We start from the raw sequence: 22,004 nt of genomic DNA on the forward strand, positions 1-22,004 counted from the left end.
TTATATATTGAAACTCCATAATAGTTTTAAAGTCTTATCTCTGTCATTGATATTCACGCCTATCAAAAATACATGGCTTAAAAAAAAAAAAGCACATGGCTTTGAAATGTTTCCCTCCCCTCCTCCTCAGTATCAGGAATGAATGTATTCGTGATGGAAGCATTTTTTGCTTCACAAAATTGTTTATCGCTTCCATTAGCTAGTGGATTGTCATGGGTCAGCGGCTATCAGCATGTGGGAATGGTGTTTCATCTCTTACCCAGGGATCCCTTTTCAAATAAACAGAACTTCAGTTTTGGAGGATGGGAAGCTGTTTCTTCCTGGAAGGTCAGTGTGGCATTGTGTCCCTTTTGTCACACATCAGCGGTATACCGTGTTAGCTCCTTGGGGTTGGTGCAGAGATGTAGAGATAACATGCATACCGCGTGGGCCTTGATGAGATTCGAGTTGTGTCATGCATACTCGGTTCCTATTACTGAAAGGCGGTTCACAGGAGGAAGGGAACCAAGAACCAAGGGCCTGCAGTAAGTAATGTCACTGAGGCCGTGGGTGGGGCTGAAGCCTCAGCTGGCAGAAAATCTGGCTGGGGGATGAGGTAGCAGGGCAGCTGGCAGCTCTGGAACTGGGTCCACTCACCTGCGTCCCATCCTGAGGTGCCCAGCGTGGTGAGTCCTGCTGCGTCGCCCTAGTTACTCCAGACCTATTGCCTTCTTTTGATAATAGGAAGCAATCATAGTCACAGTGTTCCTTCCTCTTTAAAAACCAAAACAAGGTATCTTGGAAAACTGCCAACTTGGATCAGAAGCACCTCCTGATGCTTTTGTATAGCTGCACTCGTCTGCAATTAGCTTGAGTGCTTATTAGGTGCTGGGGACCCGACGGGGAGCCAAACAGGCTGCGTGCAGTTTCTTCACTGGAATGTACCACGGGAACATCTGGGTGTTTTGATGACACTCCAACTTGTTCTGGCTATTTTCAATCCCACGAGAGCTGAACATTTTGCCAATAAAATGTGTCAGGGTTGTTTTTGCCAAAGATCACTAAGTCTGGTGGCAGTGCCAAGTGACTGCTGATACCTTAACCATACGCCTGCGGTAAAATAGTCCATTCACATCACTAGCTGCTCAAAGTCCAGGAGCCAGAATGAGGGAAAATATTCACTGGACCACACATGCACTGGTAATGACGTGTATGATCTGGGTGCTCAAACCACAGCAGGGCCTTGTAAGAACTTCCTGGAATATTTTCTGAGAGGTTTCTGTACCACTGCAGGGAGGCAGCAAACTGGCCAAAGAGAAGACAGAATAAATGGGATTGTAGGTGCATACTTTTTAATCGTCTCCCAGAAAATGTGTGAGGACACTGCACCCTGTAAGCCATTCCCTTTGTGAGAGGGTGGCTTGGGAGCCCTTTGAGGACCTAGGCCTAGCCCTGCCTCCAGCCATTTTCCCCATATTGCCAGCTACTTCAGCTTTCTGTGTAGCCAAACAGCAAGTGTGCTCAAATAGCAAAGTGCCTACTGTGTGCTCAGCACTCTACTAGTACACAAAAGTGAATTGTCTCCTGTCTCAAGGAGCTCAGCCTAGTAAGGATGTGACGGCATCATCAATGCCACAAGCCAGTCTCCTGTGCTATGAATGTGATGCCCTGAGGACATGTCACTAAAGGTATTCCTGATAAAATTGTGTAACCTGAATCTGATCACAAGCACACAATCCAGAAGTGGGGCAGTAGAAAGCCTAGACTTTTAAAAATGTTATGGGCTGGTCACAGTAGTGCATGCGTGTAATCCCAACTATTCAGGTGACTGAGGCAGGAGGATTCAAGACCAGCCTCAGCAACTTGGGGAGGCTGTATCTCAAAATTTTAAAATTAAAGGACTGGGAGCTGGGTATGGTGGTGCTCACCTGTAATCTACTCAAGAGGCTGAGGCAGGAGGATTGCAAGTTGGAGGCCAGTCTCAGCAAATTAGATCCTGTCTCAAAAAAGACTGGGGATGTATCTCAGCATGCCTGAGACCTTGGGTTCAGTCTCTAGTATCGGACACATACAATATTTCACTTGATAATGTTTAGTAAATAATTATTTAATAAAGTCACAGAAAAGGGCAGGGTAACTTCTAATTAAAGGAGACCAAAGAAAGAAAACAACTTTGGGAAATGTGATGCTGAAAACGATTGGGAGGAAAAACCCCACAAAAGACATATTCGTGACAACCGGGCTGTACTTAAGCAATAATGTTTCTTATGTGGAACAGGATTATATGCAGTAGTTATAACCTCACTCTGGAAACATTTAATATTCAGGAGTGAAACACAGTGAAGTCTGCAGCTGCCTTTTTTTTTTTGGCACGGGATTGAGCCAGGTGCCACTGAACTACATCAGCAGCCAGCCCTTTTTATTTTTTTAAACAGTCTCGCTGAGTTGCCTAAACTGGCCTCAAACTTGCAATTCTCCTGCCTCAGCCTCCCGAGTTGCTGGGATTACAGGTGTGTGCCACCACACCCAGCTTGCAGCTGACTTTCAAATGGTTCAGGAAAAAGAAAAATAAAAAAGCAAACTGTAAACAGTGTAAATTGGTGACTGATGTGTACATGTGAGTTCACTGTACTATGCTTAAAATCTCTGTTGGGAGAAAAGTCTATGTATATGTAACCAGGAGCACACAGGTGACTTGTGATTGGATCCAACATTATGGGACTGGATGAACAATCAATTTTATAGGCTATGGAAAGACTGATGTGTTCAGCAAAAACAGCATGATCTCATTTCTAGAAAACATATCAAAATGTTAACCATCATTACCAAGATGGGATATAGACCTGGCTATTGTTAATCAGTGTTTCTACATTAGAATACATTGTATAATAAATGAAAAATAAAAGTGATAATTTAAAAGGGTGTGAGACTGGCATTAGTCCATTGGAAGCTGAGGAACTGGTGCCTGGGCCAGGCTTTGAGGGGAGTGGAGGCTGAGTGGAGTTTCTAGGGCGTGAATACAGACAGGAGCAGCAGCAGGCGCAGATGCAGAAGGCGGGGCACAACCTGCTCAGTCTATGGTTAAAGAAGTGACCAGGGTTAGGTCACAAAGGAAAACCGCACAGTCTGCTTGAGGAACCTGTTGGCAGTGGGTGCCACTAGGGGAGGGGTTTTCAGCAGGGAGAGACCCAGATGCATCTGAGATGATCTTGGTGGTTACTCAAGAGTGCTCATGAGGAGGCTGGGGTTGTGGCTCAGTGGTAGAGCGCTCACCTAGCACGCATGAGGCCCTAGGTTCAATCCTCAGCACCACATAAAAATAAAGGTATTGGGTCCAATTACAACTAAAACATTTATTAAAAAAAAAAAAAGTTTTCATGAGGAAAAATGATTTGGAGGTTGGGATAAAGAGATGGACTAGAAAGAGATTCTGGAAGTAAAATGGCAGAAGTTGACTGGATGAAGGAAATGAATCAGTGGAGTGTAATTTCCCAAGTTCGTGGCTTGAGCTACTTAGTACTGGTGAGTTGCTGTCTAAATGGGCTACTCAGTACTGGTGAGGACTAACCCAGATGAGGGCAGGATACAGTGACACACTCCTGTAATTCCAGCAGCTGGGGAGGCCAAGGCAGGAGAATCCCAAGTTTGAGACTCTGTCAACATAAAAATTAAAAAAAAAAAAAAAAAGACTGGGGATGTAGCTCAGTGGTAACATGCCCCTGGGTTCAATCCCCAATCCCAAAAAAAAAAAAAAAAAAAGGGGGATGAAGAGAGGATCAGATCTAATGGCAGGTGTGATTTCAGTTTGGGACACGGTACATTTGAGGTGCTTGTGAAGTACCCAAGCAGGTGACATAATGACGAGAGCTCAAGGAAGAGGTCAGGCTGGAGAACGAGGCCTGGAATCTGAGTATGGAGAGTGCTTTCGTCCTCTGCCAGGTTCCTGTAAAGGAATCTGCCCTCTCATGCTAATCAGTGGTCCAAGTTGGAAGGGACGCTTGGGTGCTTGGGGTTGAGAAGCTGGGGAACTAAGAGATGGACCTATCACATGCCCTTTCTTCATCAAGTGCATGTATGACTGTTTTTTAAAATGGCAATTAATAAGCAAATGAATACATTAAGGAAATGTAACATTTACTTTATTAATAAATTAGTGAAAACAATTAGTAAATGCCAAGGTTCAACGTTTTAAAAAAGGAGGTCACAAACAAGTTAGTGCCCTTTGTAGTGGAACCAGGCGAAGAACAAACTGAAAGCAAAATAGGAAAGAGTTCAAGCACTTTTAAGTTCCCAACAATCAGGGGAGTCAGAAGGCAGACTTATTTCAGCACCAGGTAAACTGGGGTTCTGGGTAGCCTGTCATGGACAGCCATGTAAAGGTGGCTAAGTCTCTTTACTTCTCTGAGCCAAGATTCTTCTAAAGGCAAAAGTGGGGGTCACAGGAGGGATGTGAAGGATGACGATATAACGCACATAATTAGCAGAGTACCTGGCACACGGATGAAGGAGCTGACGTGACAGGACACGAGGGAGCACGTCGAGAGGAAGTCTTCCTCACACAGCACCCGGAGGTACTCCCTCCAGTTCCCATTCTTCACGCCAGGACTGGAGTCCAAGAGGACAGGTTTCTTTCCAAGTGGCATTTACGTGGCACATAGCAAGAGGTCAAAGCCCTGCCAGGTGGTCTGTCAAAGTACTGTTTTCTGGGGTTTGGAGTATCTGCCTGGAACCCCGTAGGCTCCCCAGGAATGGAAGTAAACCAACACACACTGAAGGTGCAGAGGGTTACTGTGTCTGTTTGTGGAGGGTAGGAGTAACAAGCCTTTAAAAGCCTCATCTGGGACTTCTAGAACTCTCAGGAGGGGAAACTCTTTCCCCTTGGTTGCTAGTCGGCAGGCTCTGAGTCGACCGAGAACGAAGCAGAGCCCGGAGTCACACGGCCAGGTGCCCAACAATCTGCTGTGAGCACCTGCCCTGGACTGGGCCTGACGCTCTGGCTTTCCAGTGACATGGGCCAAATCCCTTTGCCTAAGCTGTGTCAGCTTCACCAAGAACCACGACAGCCCTCAGTGTGGATCCCTGGAGTCCAAGTCTTAGAAGTGGATATGGAATCAGAGCCACAACGATCACTGGATGTGAGGACTCTGATCCCTGGGGATCTGCTTCCATGACATGCCTTCTCCAGGACGGCGGCGCCCTAGCCAGGAGAAACCCATGCCAGAAACAGACTCAGGACCAGGTGGGGGGAAGACAGACAAATGAGAATACTAAAACGAGGCAGGGCATAGCTCAGCGGGACAGCGCTCGCTTACCCTGCGTGGGGCCTTGGGTTCCAACCCCTGCGCAGCCAGCGGGTAGGGTGGGACATGTACGCACAGAGAAGGAAATTACTTCACGGTTAGAGGAAAAAAACAAGACTAGTAACAGAAAAGTTAAAAGGGTATTTAAACAACACAAGACTAGGTAAGGATTTTAAAACAGATCATTAACTGGAAAAAAAATTTTAAACGCTATGCTGGCCTAAGAGATGATATCACTGCATCGACAGGAATTTTCTTGGGTGAGTAATGGTAGGGTTTAAAACGCCCTTCTCAGGAGATGCGTGTTGACACTGTTGAAGTGTGATGACATCAGCACTTCTGTCAAATGCTTCGGCAAGATGAACTGGTACGCTAGACCAAGGAAGCAGGGGTGCCCGATGGTCTAATGACCAGTAAAGCTACATGAACGGTGTAGGGATGTTAGACTACCGTGCCACCTTTCAACCCGGCAAAGCCAGAGCGGCGGGTTCCAGCTCAAAGCAGCCGAGTGCGTGGGCGGAGGTTCAGGTTCGGGGGAAGCACCCCATTCCCACTGCGTGGCGAGCCTTGACAGCTCTCAGGCAAGAGGCGGGAAAACACTTCCTCTTACCTGATGCCCAAAGGATACCCTGGACCCTGATGTGCGAAGGATTCTGTCAAATTACCCAAAGCTGAGAAAACGCCAGACGCTTCCCAACAGTACAGTAAAATATTCATTCTGGAGTTGATCTCATTCTCCACTGGAGGAGAATCCAACATCCTGTTAGTCTCAGGTGCCTGAAGTAATTGTTTGGAACTGGGATAAAACCCAGAAGTACCCTCTGCACAGACAGAAGATTCTCTAGGTGGGTACCAGTCAGTGTACAGCAGGTGGACAAGCCACCTTGTCCTCTCCCATGTAACGGCCAGAGCCTTAGGAATCCAGCAGTGTTCCATCAGGATCAGGAGGTAAGAAGTAACAGGAAAAGGAACAGATCCCTTCTCCTTGCCAGGAAAGGGAAATGAGATCAAAACCTTCCAGAACATTAACGAATCATGGGGAAGACAAGAAGGTCTACTGTCTGGGAGTGGTGGAGGGTCCCAACCAGCTCTGAGAGACCAGTTCTCACTCCTTAGACTAGGGATTCTGTTCTCGTCCCACTGTAGGTAAGGATATCCTCCCTCCCTCTTCCCAGGTCTTGGTAGCAGTGGCCAGAGCTAGGGCTCTGTTCTCAAGTGTGTTACTGAACATGTCCTTGAAGGCTAAATGGCTGGTGAGGTTGCACAAGGCACCTAATCAGGAGGGTAAGGGCAGGAGGCAGCTTCCCCTCTGCCACGGGGAGGTCAGAGCAGACCAAGCTGGTGACCTTAGCAGGAGTGTGGCTGACCCGCAAGCTGGTTACATGGACTTCCAAGAGTAAATAAAACCAGAATCTCCTCACCAACTGTTTCAGTAGAGAATAAATTTGGATATACTTCAAAGCCAAATAAGACCACAGCTGGCAAAAGAGGGCTTCTGGCCCAGCTCCAAATGTTGGTCAGGCCCCCGTATGGATTGGACGCAGGAAGAATCAGAAGGAAAGAGAGACGCAATTAATTATCAAACTTTAATTGATAGACTAATCTTACAGGATAAACAATAAGACAGCTAGTCAAGGTTACACTTTAAAAAGAAAAAAAAAAAAAAAAAAAATCCAGCAGCGCAAATCTAATAGACTAAATACGTTCATCTCCTCCCAAACAGGCATTTGATTTAAAAACAAACCAGAACAGAGCGTACACCACAAGGAAACATGGTACTTACATATATTGTCAAATAACTCTGCAGAGCTCTTTAAGAAAGAAAAGAAAGGTTCTCAGAAGTTTAGAAAGCAGTAGAAGCACTCAGCTGGCAGGTAATCTACCAGATGTTCTGCACCTCAGAGGGCTCCTGACCACCTGTGACTTCAGAAAGGCTGCCAGGTCCTGTGAAGAAGGAAACAGGTGCCAATCCTAACTGCAGATGACTTTGCTACAAAGCCTCAGGACAAAGGGACCATCCTTTTCCATGTCGACAGGCAGGAACAGAGGTAAGGAGCGAGAAAGAGGTGGAAGAACGCCTGCCCTTGCGTGGCCCTTGGCACACTGAGTCTGTCCCCTTTCCCTTCTCGGCCCCTGGCAAAGAAAGAGTGGGTCAATGGCAAGAGTCCAGCATGGCTCCTCCAGGCACATGGTTAAAGTAAGAGGAATTGGAAAACAAGTCCCTTCTGGGTGAAATATGGCAACTTTTCTGAGGCGTGGCAATGTAGCAAAGTTAATCTCTTTGGCCCTCATAAGGTAAAGCAGCAACTAAGGAGCCTACTGAGGGCCTCGCCTGGCCCCGACTATGTCCACAAGATTCTAAGAAAGTGCATCCTTAGCTCAGTTAAACTTCATTTAGAAAGAGCAAACGCTACTTGCAAAAGACCCATCATGGATTAAAATTACTTCCCACCAAAGAGCTCCAGCAACTCGCGAGTCTAAGTTCTCTGACCCGACTGACTGGACAGGAGTTGATGGACGGGGCTCAGCAGGGTGACGCTGCTGCCTTATTCTGCCAAGTCTCCTCAGGGAGGAAAAGAAAGGCATGATGTCTGTGAGAAAAGACCTGCAGGAGGACCGCTCGCCCGATCTGGACAGGAAAGAAGCCCACGGGCAGCACCGAGTGACGGGCCCAGAGCAGCCTCGCCGGGGCGGGACCACTCCACCTCAAGCTCCGGCGATCGCCCTCGGAGGCCCTCTCCGAGTCAGCTCTTCCTTCATCCGCCTGCATGCCCCTGCCTCAGGGAGGGAGAGTTCTGGTCCCCTCAGACCCGACAGTGAAGGAATTGTTCAGAAATAGTCCTGAGGAAAAAAACAAAACACTGTGCTGCTACCTAAAGGGAAGAGTATTTCGATTTGCTCGCACAGGTTGAGTCAGATGTAAGCAAGGAATAAAGAGACTGCTCACGGGACTGAGTGACGAAACAGCCAACACTGCTGTGACCCAGGCACGGATCTCACACTTCTCCCAGAGGCTTCCGGCGAGGTCTCCTGTGCAGACAGGTCAGGAGCCAGAGCTCAGGACTGTGACGACAGTGAGCGAGCTCTGTGAAGCAGCCCTCGAACAGCTCCACACGAAGAGGTGTCATTTACATCATTATTTATATATAATATCTCGAAGTAAGGAAATAAGCACCATTTTACTGAAAATAAAAAGGCTCACGCAGGCTTTGGTCCTCTCGAAACGACACCAGCCTGAGTGAGAAGCGGTCTGGCCCTTGGGCAGCAGGGGGACAATGGCACACTTGCTCTGGCTGGGAGGAAGGAGGGCAGGGGCAGAGGAGGGGTCTCAGAGCCATTCTGGGGACAAAGATGCCTGCTCTGAGGGACCAAAAGGGCACATGGCACTATCCGACAAGTCTCAAGGATGGGGACGTCGGCAACAGAAAGGGCAGCATTTCAACCCAGAGGATGCTCTGCCTGCTACCTGATCACTTCCCCTGCAGACCTGTCAACCACAGGAGGCGGCTGGGACAAGTAGCAAGGCGCACTCCTTTCCCCAGGAACTGCCAACGGAGACAAAAGAGCTGCAGTTACTGCTCCTTTTTCAAGGGATGGAAAACAGGCAGTTTCTTGGACACTGCACTTCACATACGTACTTTATGCCCCCAAAAAGCAAAGAGTAGGTTTTCCTGCCCAGATGCAGAACTTGGCACTGACTACACCACAAAAAGCAAGAGTCTGTCTATGTGATTCCTGAACTACAGCTTAGAAGGGAAGGGCGTAGAATATCGTCGTTAACTGGCTCACAAGGATAGTCATCTGAGGCGAACACATGCTAATACGTTTCACAGAATGAGGGGGAACAGCTTAGAATCCAAAGTGTGAGGCTGGGAAGATTTCTTGCCAAACCTTACTAAGAGAGCCTGCAACCAGTGAGAGGAGAATGGCAAAGACAGCAGCAGAGAAACAGCAAACAGCACAAAAGGTGTCATCCACCGAGACTGTCCCTCATTTCAGAGTCAATCAAGCCATAGGAGATGACAGAAGTTCACATGTACGAAGAACAAAAGGGCTAAAACCAGAAGAGAGTGAGCTAATTGTGAAAGCAATTTATCCCATTTAACTGTTCAAACACCACTGGCCAACCCACTAGGTCAGATGTCTTTTTACTGAGAAAGGCGGCATCTCTGTACCTGGGATAAAGGACACTTGAACTTAATGCATGAGCAGAAGGACCAATGGAGAAGCATAATTGAAACAATCATTGGACTGCTTAAGAATTTCTGGAAAACTTCCAAAGAAAGAAGGTCTCTGGATCTGTGGCTATACGGCTGCACAAACTACCTTCTACCTGGCTCCTTCTCCAAACGGGGGCTTTGAAGCAGCCCAGCCCAGGCACACCCACACCGGGCTGGGCCTCAAAGCCAAGCTCAGCAAGGGCTGCCCGCGACGACTGAACAGGCAACGGAACGCCCCACAAGTTGGGGCCCGAAGGGCAAGACGTTTAGACAGGAGTCACTTGTGAGATACTCTGCTGCTCGACAACACCACAGCGAGGGCGAGAGCTCCCTGCCCCGACCCAGCAGCTCCTCCTCCCCCACGTGCATTCCCAAGCAGCAGCAGCACGGAGGGACAGAGCCCAGGGAAGGAAGCTGGATGAGGTACCAAGAGAGGAACTGGCATCTTTGGGTTTTTAAAACAAAAACTCAAATCTAGGGAAGTGAGAAAATTAAAAAGGGAAAGAATTAAATTTGAATCAGTGAACAGAAAAATATGGCTTACTAACCCCCCCCATTTTGCATACAATTTTACACCAAGGAAAAAGAAAAAGACCCCAACTCATCACAATGCAGTCCAAATGTTTGCAACCAAAGATTTATGAAAATATTTCAGTTGAAATCATTAAAAAAATAAAAAAAAAAAGACAAGAACAAAAACAAAACCCAGAAAGCTTTTCATCATTTCCTTCTCAACATAATTGGCAGATCTACTCTCAAACAGACTTAAGAGTATTCCACACAACATGTTCGGAATTCAGATTTATTGATTTCCACCATACTGACTTTAAAAATGGTATGAAGCTGACTGCAAGAAAGGGAATCGGTGATTTTAAGTTAAAATTAAGCTAATGGTGAAAGTACATCACCTCTGGCTTCAGTCACCACATCACCTCAGATTGAATAGAGATTTTTTTGTGTGTGAACAAAGTTCCAGAACTCTGAAATCCAGGGATGCTGCAGGCCTCTCCCGGCAATGTCCTTCACTTTGGGTCAGTCTCCTGGGCCAGAGGTGAAAGTGCTTTCAAAAATACTGCCATTTGCCCAGCACAGTGTCTTTGATTGCATCCACATATTGAGTTGGAACCCAGTACACCCAGTAGTAAGAGGCTTCCGTGGGGCCCAACTGAAACGCCTGGAAGGGAAAAAGGAAAACCAAGCGAACTTCAGAGGTGGGGTGACCAAGCAGGCAGAACAACAAACACGGGGGAGGGTTGGGAAGTGAATTAATCGGAAAGGGAAGAAAAAAAAAAAACTGTGGGGAGCACTCTCCTAACATGTTTAAAAAACAAGTAAAAGAAAAGGTGGGGCCAAGTTCAGCACAGCCAACCCTGAGAACCTTCTGGAAGGCTCAGGAAAACACAGATTGCAGGCTGCACCCCTTGGGGTTTCAGGCTTGGGGTGGGGCCTGCGTAGCTGCCAACAAGCTCCCAGGTACTCCTACGTGACTGAAGACCACAGTTTGAGAACCGCTGCCCTAGAAAACCTGCCACACATGCACAAGGAGAGTGGTGTGAATGTTCAAACAGCACTGTCGGAAACGTCAAAACCCTAGCAACAACCTGCACGTCCATCAGGGAGGGGACGCGGGATCCAAAGGGGGTAGGCCTGTTCATACACACACTGGCGTGCTTTTACAAAGGTATGAGCTGGATCCTCACGGATCTAGAGTTAATATGACAGAACACGATGTCGAATGAAAAAAAGCAAATTGCAGAACAGTACACACCATGATATCATTCATGAAAACTGAAAAAACATTACTCGATCTTGTTTGTGGACGTACAAATAAAAGAATCAATAGATGGAAAGACACACGAGGATTTGTGATAATGGGAACAGGGGAAGGGGAAGACAATGGGGACATCGTCGCTGTTGGTAAATTTTATTTTTTATTTAAAGAAAAGATTTAAAGCAAGTTACAAAGGATTTACAATTGTTCTCAGGGATGGATGGATAGATGGCTTATGGTACTCTGTGCTTTTCTGTAATGTTAAAAACTCATCTCCAAAATTGAAAGAGCACAGCCACATTTTTCTAATTGTGAACTGTGACACATTTATCTTACTAGAGAAATGACATCTGCATAAAGAGGGAAGTAAATACTTTCATCAGCACAGAACTGCTACTTAACAGCGTTTAGAAAGAGGGACCACTAGCACCACCCTCTGCCAGAAATGACTCCAGAGAGAAATGACACTTGAACTAGGTATTAGTTCATCACCACATACACAGATTCCCTCAGAGATGTCCAGTGTGGCCGATTCAACCTGTCTGTAATCCCTACCATCGGGCTGCCTGAAATCTGGGGCTGCAAACCCTACAGGGTCAAACTGCTCACACAGATACTTCAAACAAAGTGAAGGGCCTAGCTAAAAATACAAAAATGCCACTGTTAAAACAGAAAAGTGACTAAGGCAAATCAAATCCATCTGCAGTCTTGCTTTAAAGACTGAAGAGGAGCAGGATGGAAGGGCCACCTGAGGGCCTGAAAGAAGCCCCAGTGATGTTATGGCCACTCCCAGGAAGGACAGGAGCCTGCAGCCCAGGATCCCAACCACAGCCCTGCATGAGCACCACCAGGCTGAAGACACAGCACAGGAAAGGCGACAGACTGGCTCTCTAGCTGATTTCTCCCTGTAACAAGGATCTTCCGACACATCCCTGTCATGGAATTTGTAACACCCGCCACTGGTCATACCACTGAGCTGCTCTACTCCGTAGGGTGGAGTTGACACAGCCGCACACTATCGATAGCTGCTGAAAACCTCCCTCCTCAGAAGGAAGAGGGCACTGCTAGCTCAGGTCAAGTCCCTGTCACAGCAACTTCGGAGTTTAAGTAGTTACACTTCATTTTTAAGGTGTCCTCTCATCTAGCATGCCTGAGACCGAGTTCAATACCTAGCACTGGAAAGTAAAAAAAAAAAAAAAAAAAAAAGGGTGAAGGAAGGGGGTCCCTTGGAATAGAGCTGGGACAGGGAGCCGTGCCCAAGCCGCTCGTTCATCAGATCACAGAACTCCTCGCTTTGTTCTGCAGACGTGTGGAGCCGTGTGCTGCCTGGAAGTCAGCCTGCGCTCTGTGGAGCAGGCGGGCCCAGCCTGAGGCCACAGAGGGAGACGGCCTCGACTCCTCACAACACCTCAGCTAGGGGATGCTCTTTTTTTAAAAGCAAGACAAAATTAAAAATGAAATTCCACAAGCCATTCCTCCTCTTCATATTCATTTTCCTGGTCTAAAACCAAAATATGATGAATAAGAGGGAGGCACAGGATGTCTCCAAAAGCACAGGAGAGACACGCCCCTCCAGGCTGCGGATGGTGCGCGGCATGGGGATGTTGCAAAATAAACAGAACTGGGAATGGGGTTGTGGGTCAAGGTCTAAGTAGACGAAGAAAACACAGGGGTCTTAAAACAGTCCTTTGAAGACAATGTTTTTTTCTTCGATTAGCAAAACTCCCTGATAAGGCAGAAACCAGCGTCTAGCCAGGGGCTGACAAGCCCGGCCACTTACCATCATGTGGTAGTCTTCGTGTCCTTCAATAGGTTCACTGACAACATTTTTAATGGAGCCCATGGGCAGTTTCTCGGTTCGCTCTAGGTTGAGAGGGATGACAGCGGTTATTCAAAGGCCCCCAGTTCCTCGGCTGCAGCCTCCCTCCCTCAAGGCGAGGGGATCTACAGCAGTCTTCTGTAGGTCGGCACCAGACCCTCTAGGGACCTTGGAGTAGCATCTCTTGATTGGTGTCCTTAGAGCCCTGCTTAGGAGCTGGGGACTGCTTTCACACCGGGGACTGAACTCTGGGGTGCACTCCTACTAAGCTACGTCACCAGCCCATTTTATTTTTTGAGATGGGGTCTTGCCAAGTTGCCCAGGCTGGCCTAGAATTTATAATCTTCCTGCCTGAATCTCAGTTGCTGGGGTTACAGGCATGTGCCACCACTCCCAGCAAGGGAACTGGGAACAAGAAGGAGCAAATAGGGAACAGGATTTGGGAATGACAACAAAAGTTTCTGAGAGCAGAAATGTATCTTCCTTGGTAGTAGTTTTCAAAGTCTGATGACTAACACATATCCAAGAAATTCCTTCATACCCTCACGGCCCCAGCCCAGCATTGGCCGAGGTCTTGGGCACAGGGACATGGAGAGTTAAGAGGCCAAGAACAGATAAGCAACAGAGCTCCCTGAGGCTCTCACAGGAGGAAGGAGTGTTCGAGCTCTAAGGCCACTTTTCACCCCATGATTGCTAGCCTTCTGCCCTCTGTGTTCTCACCAACATCTATAACCTGGTGTGATTAACAGCGGAAACAATGACCTGGGCCAGAAGACATTCTGCAGAGTGTCAGGATGGCAGGTAAGAAAGATGGGGCGGCCAGGGTGCCTGGTGCAAGAGGAGACAGACAGGCAGGAGCCAAGTGCAGCAGGACGGACGTGAGGGTGGGGGTGGGGTGCCTGCACCAGGGGCCTCCCGAGGGGCAGGCTGGCACTCCCAGCAAGTTAAATCAAGGAGAAAAGGACTCAGGACAGTCTTTACAGAAAGAAAAATCTGGAAAAGTAGAATGTGAAAATGGGCAAGTTGCCAGACTAGGAATTTACAGGTGGGGGTTCTGGCCTTGTTGCTAACTTAGGACATTTTACCTCCACGCTAGGGACCTTGTCTCTGAAAAATGGGAATCAGGGAAAAGGGACCTAAATATGTTCTCTTGGGCTTAGACTTTCCATAACTCTAAACCAGTGGCCAAGATCAAAACTTTCTAAACCATCTTTCACTTCAAAATGTCTGGAGGTTTCACATAAAAATATGGATTTCGGGCTTCTCTTGAAAACTTCAAAGATTGGACATGCTGGACCCACATTCCAGGGTGACAGCAACTGGCTAGATTAGAGCCCTCGAGACAGGGCTCAGCCCTCAGGGGCTGCAGGTTCTTCTTGCTCTGCTGTGCCCGAGGCGTGCGCACTGCCGCCTCCTACACATGCAGCAAGGAGAGCGCAAAGCCCGGGAGGGTCACTTACTCAGCAAAGCTCCCCACCAAGGATGGTCATTCCACAGCAGCTTCTGGCTGGTGGAAAGATGATGCCAGTGGCCAGCAGCCAACTCCCAGGACAAGCTGTCCTCCTCCAAGTACTGCCACCGGATGACGGGACTCAGGCAAGTGGGAAGGGCGCTTGCCCCTGGGCTGCTAAGGTACCCAGAGACAAAGGCTGGGTGGGAGAAGATTCAGCCTTGGCCAAGCCTGGAAGGCACGACTGTGGCCCTCAACAGGGCTGGTGAGGAAGGAGGCTCTCAGTGGCTCAGAAGCCCAATTATCAAGCTGCTTCTAGAGCTCTGCCCTTGTGCCCAAGCAGGAGGGCGGTTGCTCCCAGAAGCTGAAAAACCTCAACTGAAGGACAGGCAGTTCAGTTATATCTGTCCATGTGGTTACTATGTGTTTACTACACAGCTTCATAATGCAAAAATATTCCTTGCGGGTCCAACGAGCTTGCAGAGACTCAGGCCTCACCCAACCCCCTGCTGCTCCTACCCTCCTGGGCACCACTCCCTTCCTGGATCCACTTGGCAACTGCCTTCAAGTGGGCTACCCACAAGAAAAAGGAGAAATCTAGCAAGAGGCAGGAAGTCTATGCACTTCAGCAAGTGAATGAGATGATGGAGAACCAAGCAAGATCACCTGCAAAGCCGACACAGGCAGGGCAGCTAGCCACTGACAACTGGGGAGGTGGGACAGGAAAGAATAGTCTAGTAAAGGGCTTGAGGGCCCTCGGGCAAACTGGGGAAGCCCTTCAAAATTTGCAAGCCTTGCTCTGACCATGCAGTCGAGTTGCACATGAAATGAAGACTATAACGAGCTACCATAAAATTGTTAGAAAACGCAAGTGCTTCTGGCATTTCAGTCTGCTCATTTCAAGAACCAGCAGAACTGAAAATAAGAAACTTGTGTTTGCTTTCTAGAATTTTCATGTTAAGATGATAAAAATCTCACTCCCGCTACCCTTGTCCCAAGTTCTAGTTTCTGTAAAACTTTGGTCCCATTTTAGTGGAGTCACACTAAATGGCCTGTCCCTGAAACCAATTAACCTCAGATAATGGGACCCCTGTACTTCTCTTTAGCATTTACCTCGCACACTGAATACCTACAGTGCTGGCCAGAAACAGGTGAATTAGGCATGTTCGGTTCCCTCCAGGAATCTAACAGGGGGACAGACAAGTCAGAGAGTAATAAGTGCTCTGGGGACATTAGGAACAGAAGTGGTGGCAGTTCATTTGGAGGGGATGGAGGTATCAGGGAAGGCTTCGTTAGGAGGGGCACTACAGCAGGGCCTTGGGAGAGCTTATTAACAACAGGAAGGGGAAGAAGGCAGTAAGGACGGGGCACAGCGTGAGCAGAGCCGTGGAAGTCAGCCGACACGGGACGACAGGGAGCACACAGCAGGGCTCACTGTGAAGAGCACTTGAGCACTAGGTTTAGGCACTGGAACCTGGTCTTACAGGGTCGAAGGATTTTTGAGTGCAGGAACCAGTGACAAAAAGGGAGTATGGGTCATGGACAGGACAGAAGATGACGGATTGGGCAGGGAAACGGGTTGACTTGCTTGTAACAACTTTAGAGGCGCTAAGAGCCCTGACACACACACACACACAGTGGCAAAGAAAGGGACACAGACAATTACAGAATGTAACCAACAAGACTTTGTGACCACCTAAGGGAAGGGAGAGGGAGGCTGGTCAGAGATGCTCCCCAGGAACCAGCAAGGCTGACCCAGATCCTGCGCACAGCAGGGGCGGAGGGCACCCAGGCAGCGAAGCAGGCACGGTTCTCGGGCAGCAGTCAGGGAAACCTCACCTAGCACAGCACTCACTGACCTACAGGGCTCGAGCAGGTGACATAAAAGAGCAAAGCTGGCTACCTGGGGAGAAGAGCATGGCACTCTGCAAACTACTACTCAGTTCTAGCTCCTGAGTGCCATGGCAACGCAGGCCCCCAATGGCCAGATCTTTGATTTTTTTTTTTTCCCCAAGAGAAGCACCCCCACCAGATCAGATTAAGTGAAATCTCCTGATTTCTGCAAATTGTGTATAAGCAAACCCATAAAACCCTTCACTGGAGACCAACACTTGACCCTTGGAGCACATGTTTTGGACCTCTGGTTCTGTGTGCAAAGAGCCAATGTTCAATGGACTGGCTCTGAAATCAGACTGCACAGGAGCAAAAAGGGTCCAAACAAGAGGCAAGTATCTAAAAGCAAATTCAAAAGCCAGAAGCACACAAAGCAGTGAGGACAGAGGTTTCCAAATGAGAAGCAGCAGCCCTCAGAACCAGTGCAGCTGGGTGGCAGAGGCAGGCGGTGGGCCAGGAGGCGGCTGAGGACAAACATACCTTTAGTGCCAATCCACAGCTGGTCTTGTTCTAGCTTAAAGGTGAGTCTCACTTTTCCTCCAGACTTATTATACATGCCGGACAAGGGTACTGTTGGCAGGCGCTCCTGGAGGCACAACATCAGGGGAAGAAAGGCAGGGACAATCAGGCAGAAAAAAAGAGAAGGGACAGGACTTGAGGACACGATCACAGGACTCTCTGAAGGTGGGACGGGCTCCTTTTCAGATGGTCACAAAGAAGTCAGACTTACCTGGGCCCCCTTCACAGATGGCATCACATCTTCAGGTTTTCCTTTATCCAACACTTTCCTGTGTTGCTATAACACAAGTCAGAAGAGACTGTTACATGAAATAGCCGCCTACATTTTAGTCATGTTGCTAACTCTCAAAAACGGGATGGAGAGAATCTTAATGTTTTTGTGCAAAAGCTTGTCATGTCTGCAGACCATGGGTCCCTTGACACATCAGAGCAGTGCTGTCCCAAGGAGTTGCCATTAGTCACTTGAGACTATTAAGCACTTGAAGTGTGGCTAGGAAGACTGAGGAACTGCCAGGTGTGTGCTCCTAGCGAACAGGGAGGCTGAAGCAGGAGGACCACAAGTCCGGGGGTAGCCTAGGTGACTGAGCAGGACCCTGTCTCAGAATAAAAATTAGAAAAGAGGTGTAGCTCAGTAGTAAAGTACCCCTGGGTTCAATCCCCAGAACTGCAATACTTAAATAAGACTGAAGAATCAAGTACTTAATTTCAATTATTTAATCAGCCCAATGTAGCTACAATATCCAATAAAGTTCTAGAATAAGAGGAATTTCCAGATTGCCAGTTCTAATGTTTTACTCCCTTCTCAAAAAGTCACCCATGAAAGGATTAAAAACCATGCTAAGAACTGCAAAGGGTGTTGTTCTTCTGGCAGGTAGAAAATGTCAGCAGTATCTGTCAACTTCAACCCCCAAAGAGAACTGTAAGATGCTGGTAATCAAACTAACTGCTGAGAAGGAACCCCAGCCATCAGAGACATCGTCCCCACTGCCCTACTCTTAACCCCAGCTACACAGAAAACTTGAGCAACCACATTTCCAAGCAGAAACACTGACCATTCTAGACCCTGACCATAAGATGTCTCAAACCCCACTCCCACCCAATCAATGCCAAGAAGGTGAGGCACCTCATTAGGGGTTCCAATCCATGGCCCCTACAATTTGCAAGTCTCATCTCCTTTCCTTCTGTGGCTTTACAGGTCAATGGTTCGTAAAGCTGGTACTAGGGACAAGGAATGGGCAGTGGGTAAAAATTTGGTCAAATGTAAGCACCAGGAACCATGAGCTGGTGCAGTCACTCTGGCACGGCAGAACTCGGTGGCAGGAATGAACTCCACATAGCCACCCTGTATATCAGCTCCAGATACCTGGACACGTCCATAAAAAGCAGAAGGGACTGGATCCCTCATTAGGCCATGTCATACCTCATAATAACTGGCATCACTCAAACCAAGCAGCACAGGTGGGAAGCCTAATTACGAGACATGCCTTACAAGTACCTTTGAAGAACTCCCCCTGCACTGTGGAGAATAGTTCTAAGCTTGTTAAGCTACCACCAGTAACTCAAACCTGTATTTACAAGGCATGTTCTGCTCTAAGGGTGTGACCAGTGAGAACACTCAGTCAGATCTGTTCCATGTGGCAGGGAAGGTAGGAGATAGAACACATTATAGGAGATTATGACCCACATGTGGAGGGTGAAAACTCTATAATCCCTCATCCAAAACCCTACAGACAGGGGCAAGGAATGCAGCTCAGTGGCAGGGTATGTACTTAGCCCCAACTTCAATCCCCAGCACCAAAAAGCAAAACCAACACAAAAATTCCTATAGACAGATTTAGAGTTTGAGATTTTATAAATGTACTCTCAAAATTTATTACATAATATATCTGCTATGGGGGCTGGGGGAGCAACTTGTCACCCAACATGTTCATATTTCTACAGCAAAAATGTAATATATTCAAGCTCTAGTCAGGTTTTGCTGTAAATTTATAATAGCACTCCTTGTTTTCAGACCCCTTTTGAAAACTCAAAAGCACAAGTAAAGGATTATGGATCTCTAAACACAAGATTGTGTTTCTCAGTGCTGGCCAAATATCAGTACCTACTGTACTAAAATTGGTATCAATTAAGTTGCTCTCGACACAGGTAAACTGAGAATACCTGTTTTCTGTGCAAGGAAGCTATTCAGTGACAAGTGGGATTCACTGGGTGATAAGATCATGAATGATGATTTTCCCAAACTACTCCTTCTACAATAATCTCATTTCTTCTAAAAACAAAAAAGAAATTTTAAGCTGGTATAGCGGTACAAGCTTGTAATCCTAGCTTTTCAGGAGGCTGAAGGAGAATTGCAAGTTTGAGGCCAGCTGGGGCAACTTACTTAGACCCTGTTTCAAAACAAAATTTTTAAAAAGGGTTGATGGCACAGTTCAGTGAAAGAGCACTTGCCAAGCATGTGTGAGGTTCTGAGTTCAATCCCCATTACTGCAACAACAAAAATTTTTAAAAAAGAGAATAAAAAGAATTGTAAAGGCTACAATGATTTTAAGACAAAGCTGAATCTCTTCTTTCCAAATGAGCAATGGAGACTATGTGAAAAGTCAGGTCTCCATCTCATGGATTAGGAGGACAGAATAAATAAGTGTCAGTATCTTCCTACTCAGCTTCATTCAAGTTCCTGAAATGGTTCGTCTCAGAGGAACCCAAATTTGTTGATTTCCATGCCTATTCAGAACTGGACTTGTTGACTTGAGAAAAGCCACAAACCAAAACTCAAATGTAAGCACTTGTTCAAAATGGAGGCTTAATTTTAGTACTGACATTTTTCTTTTGCACTAAACCGGATAGAGAAACCCATGTCTAATTTCTTTTACTATCTGGTCTGGAGCCTCCCTGTAGAAAGACCTTATCCTAAAGTAGGTATACTTGAGACACACTGACCAGCCAGACGAGACATAGTTGCAAATCTCAGGTAGCTGTCACCTCCACTCTGCTGCACCCAACTGCTGCCATAAATTTCCATCATGGGCCCTGTCCAAAAAGGAGCTTATTCTAGGGAGAATACAATCAACCAAGGCTAGAGGACAAAGCCTCTAATTTCTCAGGACCAACAAGCACACGATGGACTCACTTTCTGCCTACAGAGAGGCTCCTTCTTGTTCTCTTCGGCCTTTGCATCCTGTTGCGCGGCATCTTTGGGCGTATTTACTGCTAAAACATCATTTATGGTGGAGCCAACCACCATGATCTTGGCTCCACTGGTCACTTTTATTTCTCTCAACGTCTTATCTTCAGGGACAAGTCCCTTATACATGACCTTCTGCATGGCAGGTGGGAGACCTAGGGAAAAGGTAGAGAGCAGTGAAAGGAACAAAAAAATGAATGGATCTCAGAGTGTTTTGGTAACAGAACAGCAAATAAATACTGGCTGCACTATCTATTTGGTTAGTGAACTTGGGCAATTCGCATCTGGGCCTCAAAATCAGATAGATGAAAGTAGGTCTTTCTGTATAGATTTAAGGATTAAGAAACAGGACAAACGTAGATATTTAGCACAGTGCCTGTTTTTGCTCAATGAATTTTAGTTATCACTCTTTCCAAAGTGTTCATCATCCCATCACTCAAATGATAAGGGAGAATTCACAGGTGTCAGGAATACGGAAGTCAATAAGGACAAAGTTACTGTTCCTATGGAGTTACAGGCCACAGAGAGAAAGCTCAAAAGAGTAATCATTTCAAACAGAAAAGAAGTATAAACAAGATAAAATGAACCAGTATGAGTAACTGTGAAGGGCCAGCATGATGGTCAACAGCAATATTTCCTAAACTTCCAGTGTGAAAGTTACCTAAGATTATTTGCTAAAAGTAAGTTCCTGGCCGAATCCCAAACCTACTGAATCAGAATCTCCCCAGGAAGGGCCTAGGTGTTGTAAATTTATCAAGTGCCTCAGGTGATTTTTACTAGTGACGTTACAGACTTAAGAGTCAGGGTTGTGTTTGAACCTCGGCTCAGCCATTCACTAGCTCTGTAATCTAGGGTCTCATTTGCCCATTAGTAATCAGATGAGGAATGCAAGTACTGGCTTCGGAAGACTGAGGGAGCCGATGCAAAGAGAGCAGCAAGCACAATGTCTAGTGCAGCGTAAGCACTAGATACTAGAAGGGGGTGGGGTGGAGGAAGCTGGCTGTCAGCGCTGAGATTACCTGTAATCGAGTGAATCTTCTGCTTTAGCTCGGAGCCTGTGCTGTCCAGAGGGACCTTCACGTCGTGCTTGGTCTTGTTCCAGATGATCTTCAGGTCCACCAGCTCCCTGCCCGCGCCGCCGCCCGCGTCCTCGCCGTTGCTGACCGAGGCCTGCGCCGCGGGGTCCCCAGGGGGCTGGGCCGGGGCCGGCTGCAGACTGCCTCGCGCGTCGCAGGAATCCTCGGCCGCCGCCCCCGCCGCGGCTTCGGCCTCCATGCAGTTGAGGGGCCGCGCGGGCGCCTCGGTGGCCACGGTCTCGGCCTCCGTGTCCATGCCAGGTTCCTCCATGCCTGCAAGGGGGTTAGAGGGTGGGCGCTCGCTGCGGACTGGGCCTGGGACCGGACTCTGGCCGGCGCCGCCGGTTCACGGCTCCCGAACCACGCTCCTCCCTCCGGGTCCAGGCCGCATCCCCGCCCCGCCCGCGAGCGCCCGCAACCTGGGTCCGGGCCCCGCGCCCGCCACCCCCTCCGCACTCACCATCCGGGGCCCCGGCCGCCGCCATGATGATTGTGTACAACACCCACCGCTCCCGCAGAGGCCGCTGGGAAGAAGCGAGCTGGCTGAGATTGGCCCCCGCAGCAGCCCCTAATCTCGCTCAGCCTGGCCGGAAACAGGTGGAGGTCTCTATGGAGACCCGCCTCCTCCGCTTCCCTGGTCCTGCCCCTGCCACGCTTTAGCTTTCCCGAGCCCGGGTGGGGGGCGGGTCCAGGAAATCGCCCGCTCGCTGGGCTCCGCCCCCTAGTGGTCGAGTTTGGCAGCTGCCGTCCAGGGGGGCGTGAGTTTTCAAACTAGGAGGCCTGCGACTTTAAG

At 48.0% G+C, this 22,004-nt stretch overlaps 1 protein-coding gene across 5 annotated transcripts; it reads right to left on the bottom strand.

The window, feature by feature from the left end:
• Positions 1-6,834: 6,834 nt before the first annotated feature.
• Positions 6,835-21,882, bottom strand: Ubfd1 (ubiquitin family domain containing 1). Of its 5 annotated transcripts, none has more exons than XM_047532971.1 (8): positions 21,672-21,880; positions 21,155-21,484; positions 20,082-20,290; positions 17,163-17,228; positions 16,913-17,018; positions 15,653-15,723; positions 13,051-13,133; positions 6,835-10,673 (listed from the first exon to the last, which is right to left on the bottom strand). In XM_047532971.1, exons 1-7 carry the CDS (start codon positions 21,694-21,696, stop codon positions 13,053-13,055), a joined length of 888 nt encoding a protein of 295 aa, XP_047388927.1. In that variant the 5' UTR covers positions 21,697-21,880; the 3' UTR covers positions 6,835-10,673; positions 13,051-13,052. The 5 variants fall into 5 exon arrangements, 4 of the variants coding, with proteins under 4 accessions (XP_047388927.1, XP_047388925.1, XP_047388928.1 ...); XM_047532972.1 differs by having other exon boundaries at positions 6,844-7,223; positions 21,672-21,882; XR_007106052.1 differs by having other exon boundaries at positions 10,659-10,673; positions 15,673-15,723; positions 21,672-21,879.
• Between the last annotated feature and the right edge of the window lie 122 nt (positions 21,883-22,004).

Source organism: Sciurus carolinensis, chromosome 18 (assembly GCF_902686445.1).
Source record: "Sciurus carolinensis chromosome 18, mSciCar1.2, whole genome shotgun sequence".
NCBI lineage: Eukaryota > Metazoa > Chordata > Mammalia > Rodentia > Sciuridae > Sciurus > Sciurus carolinensis.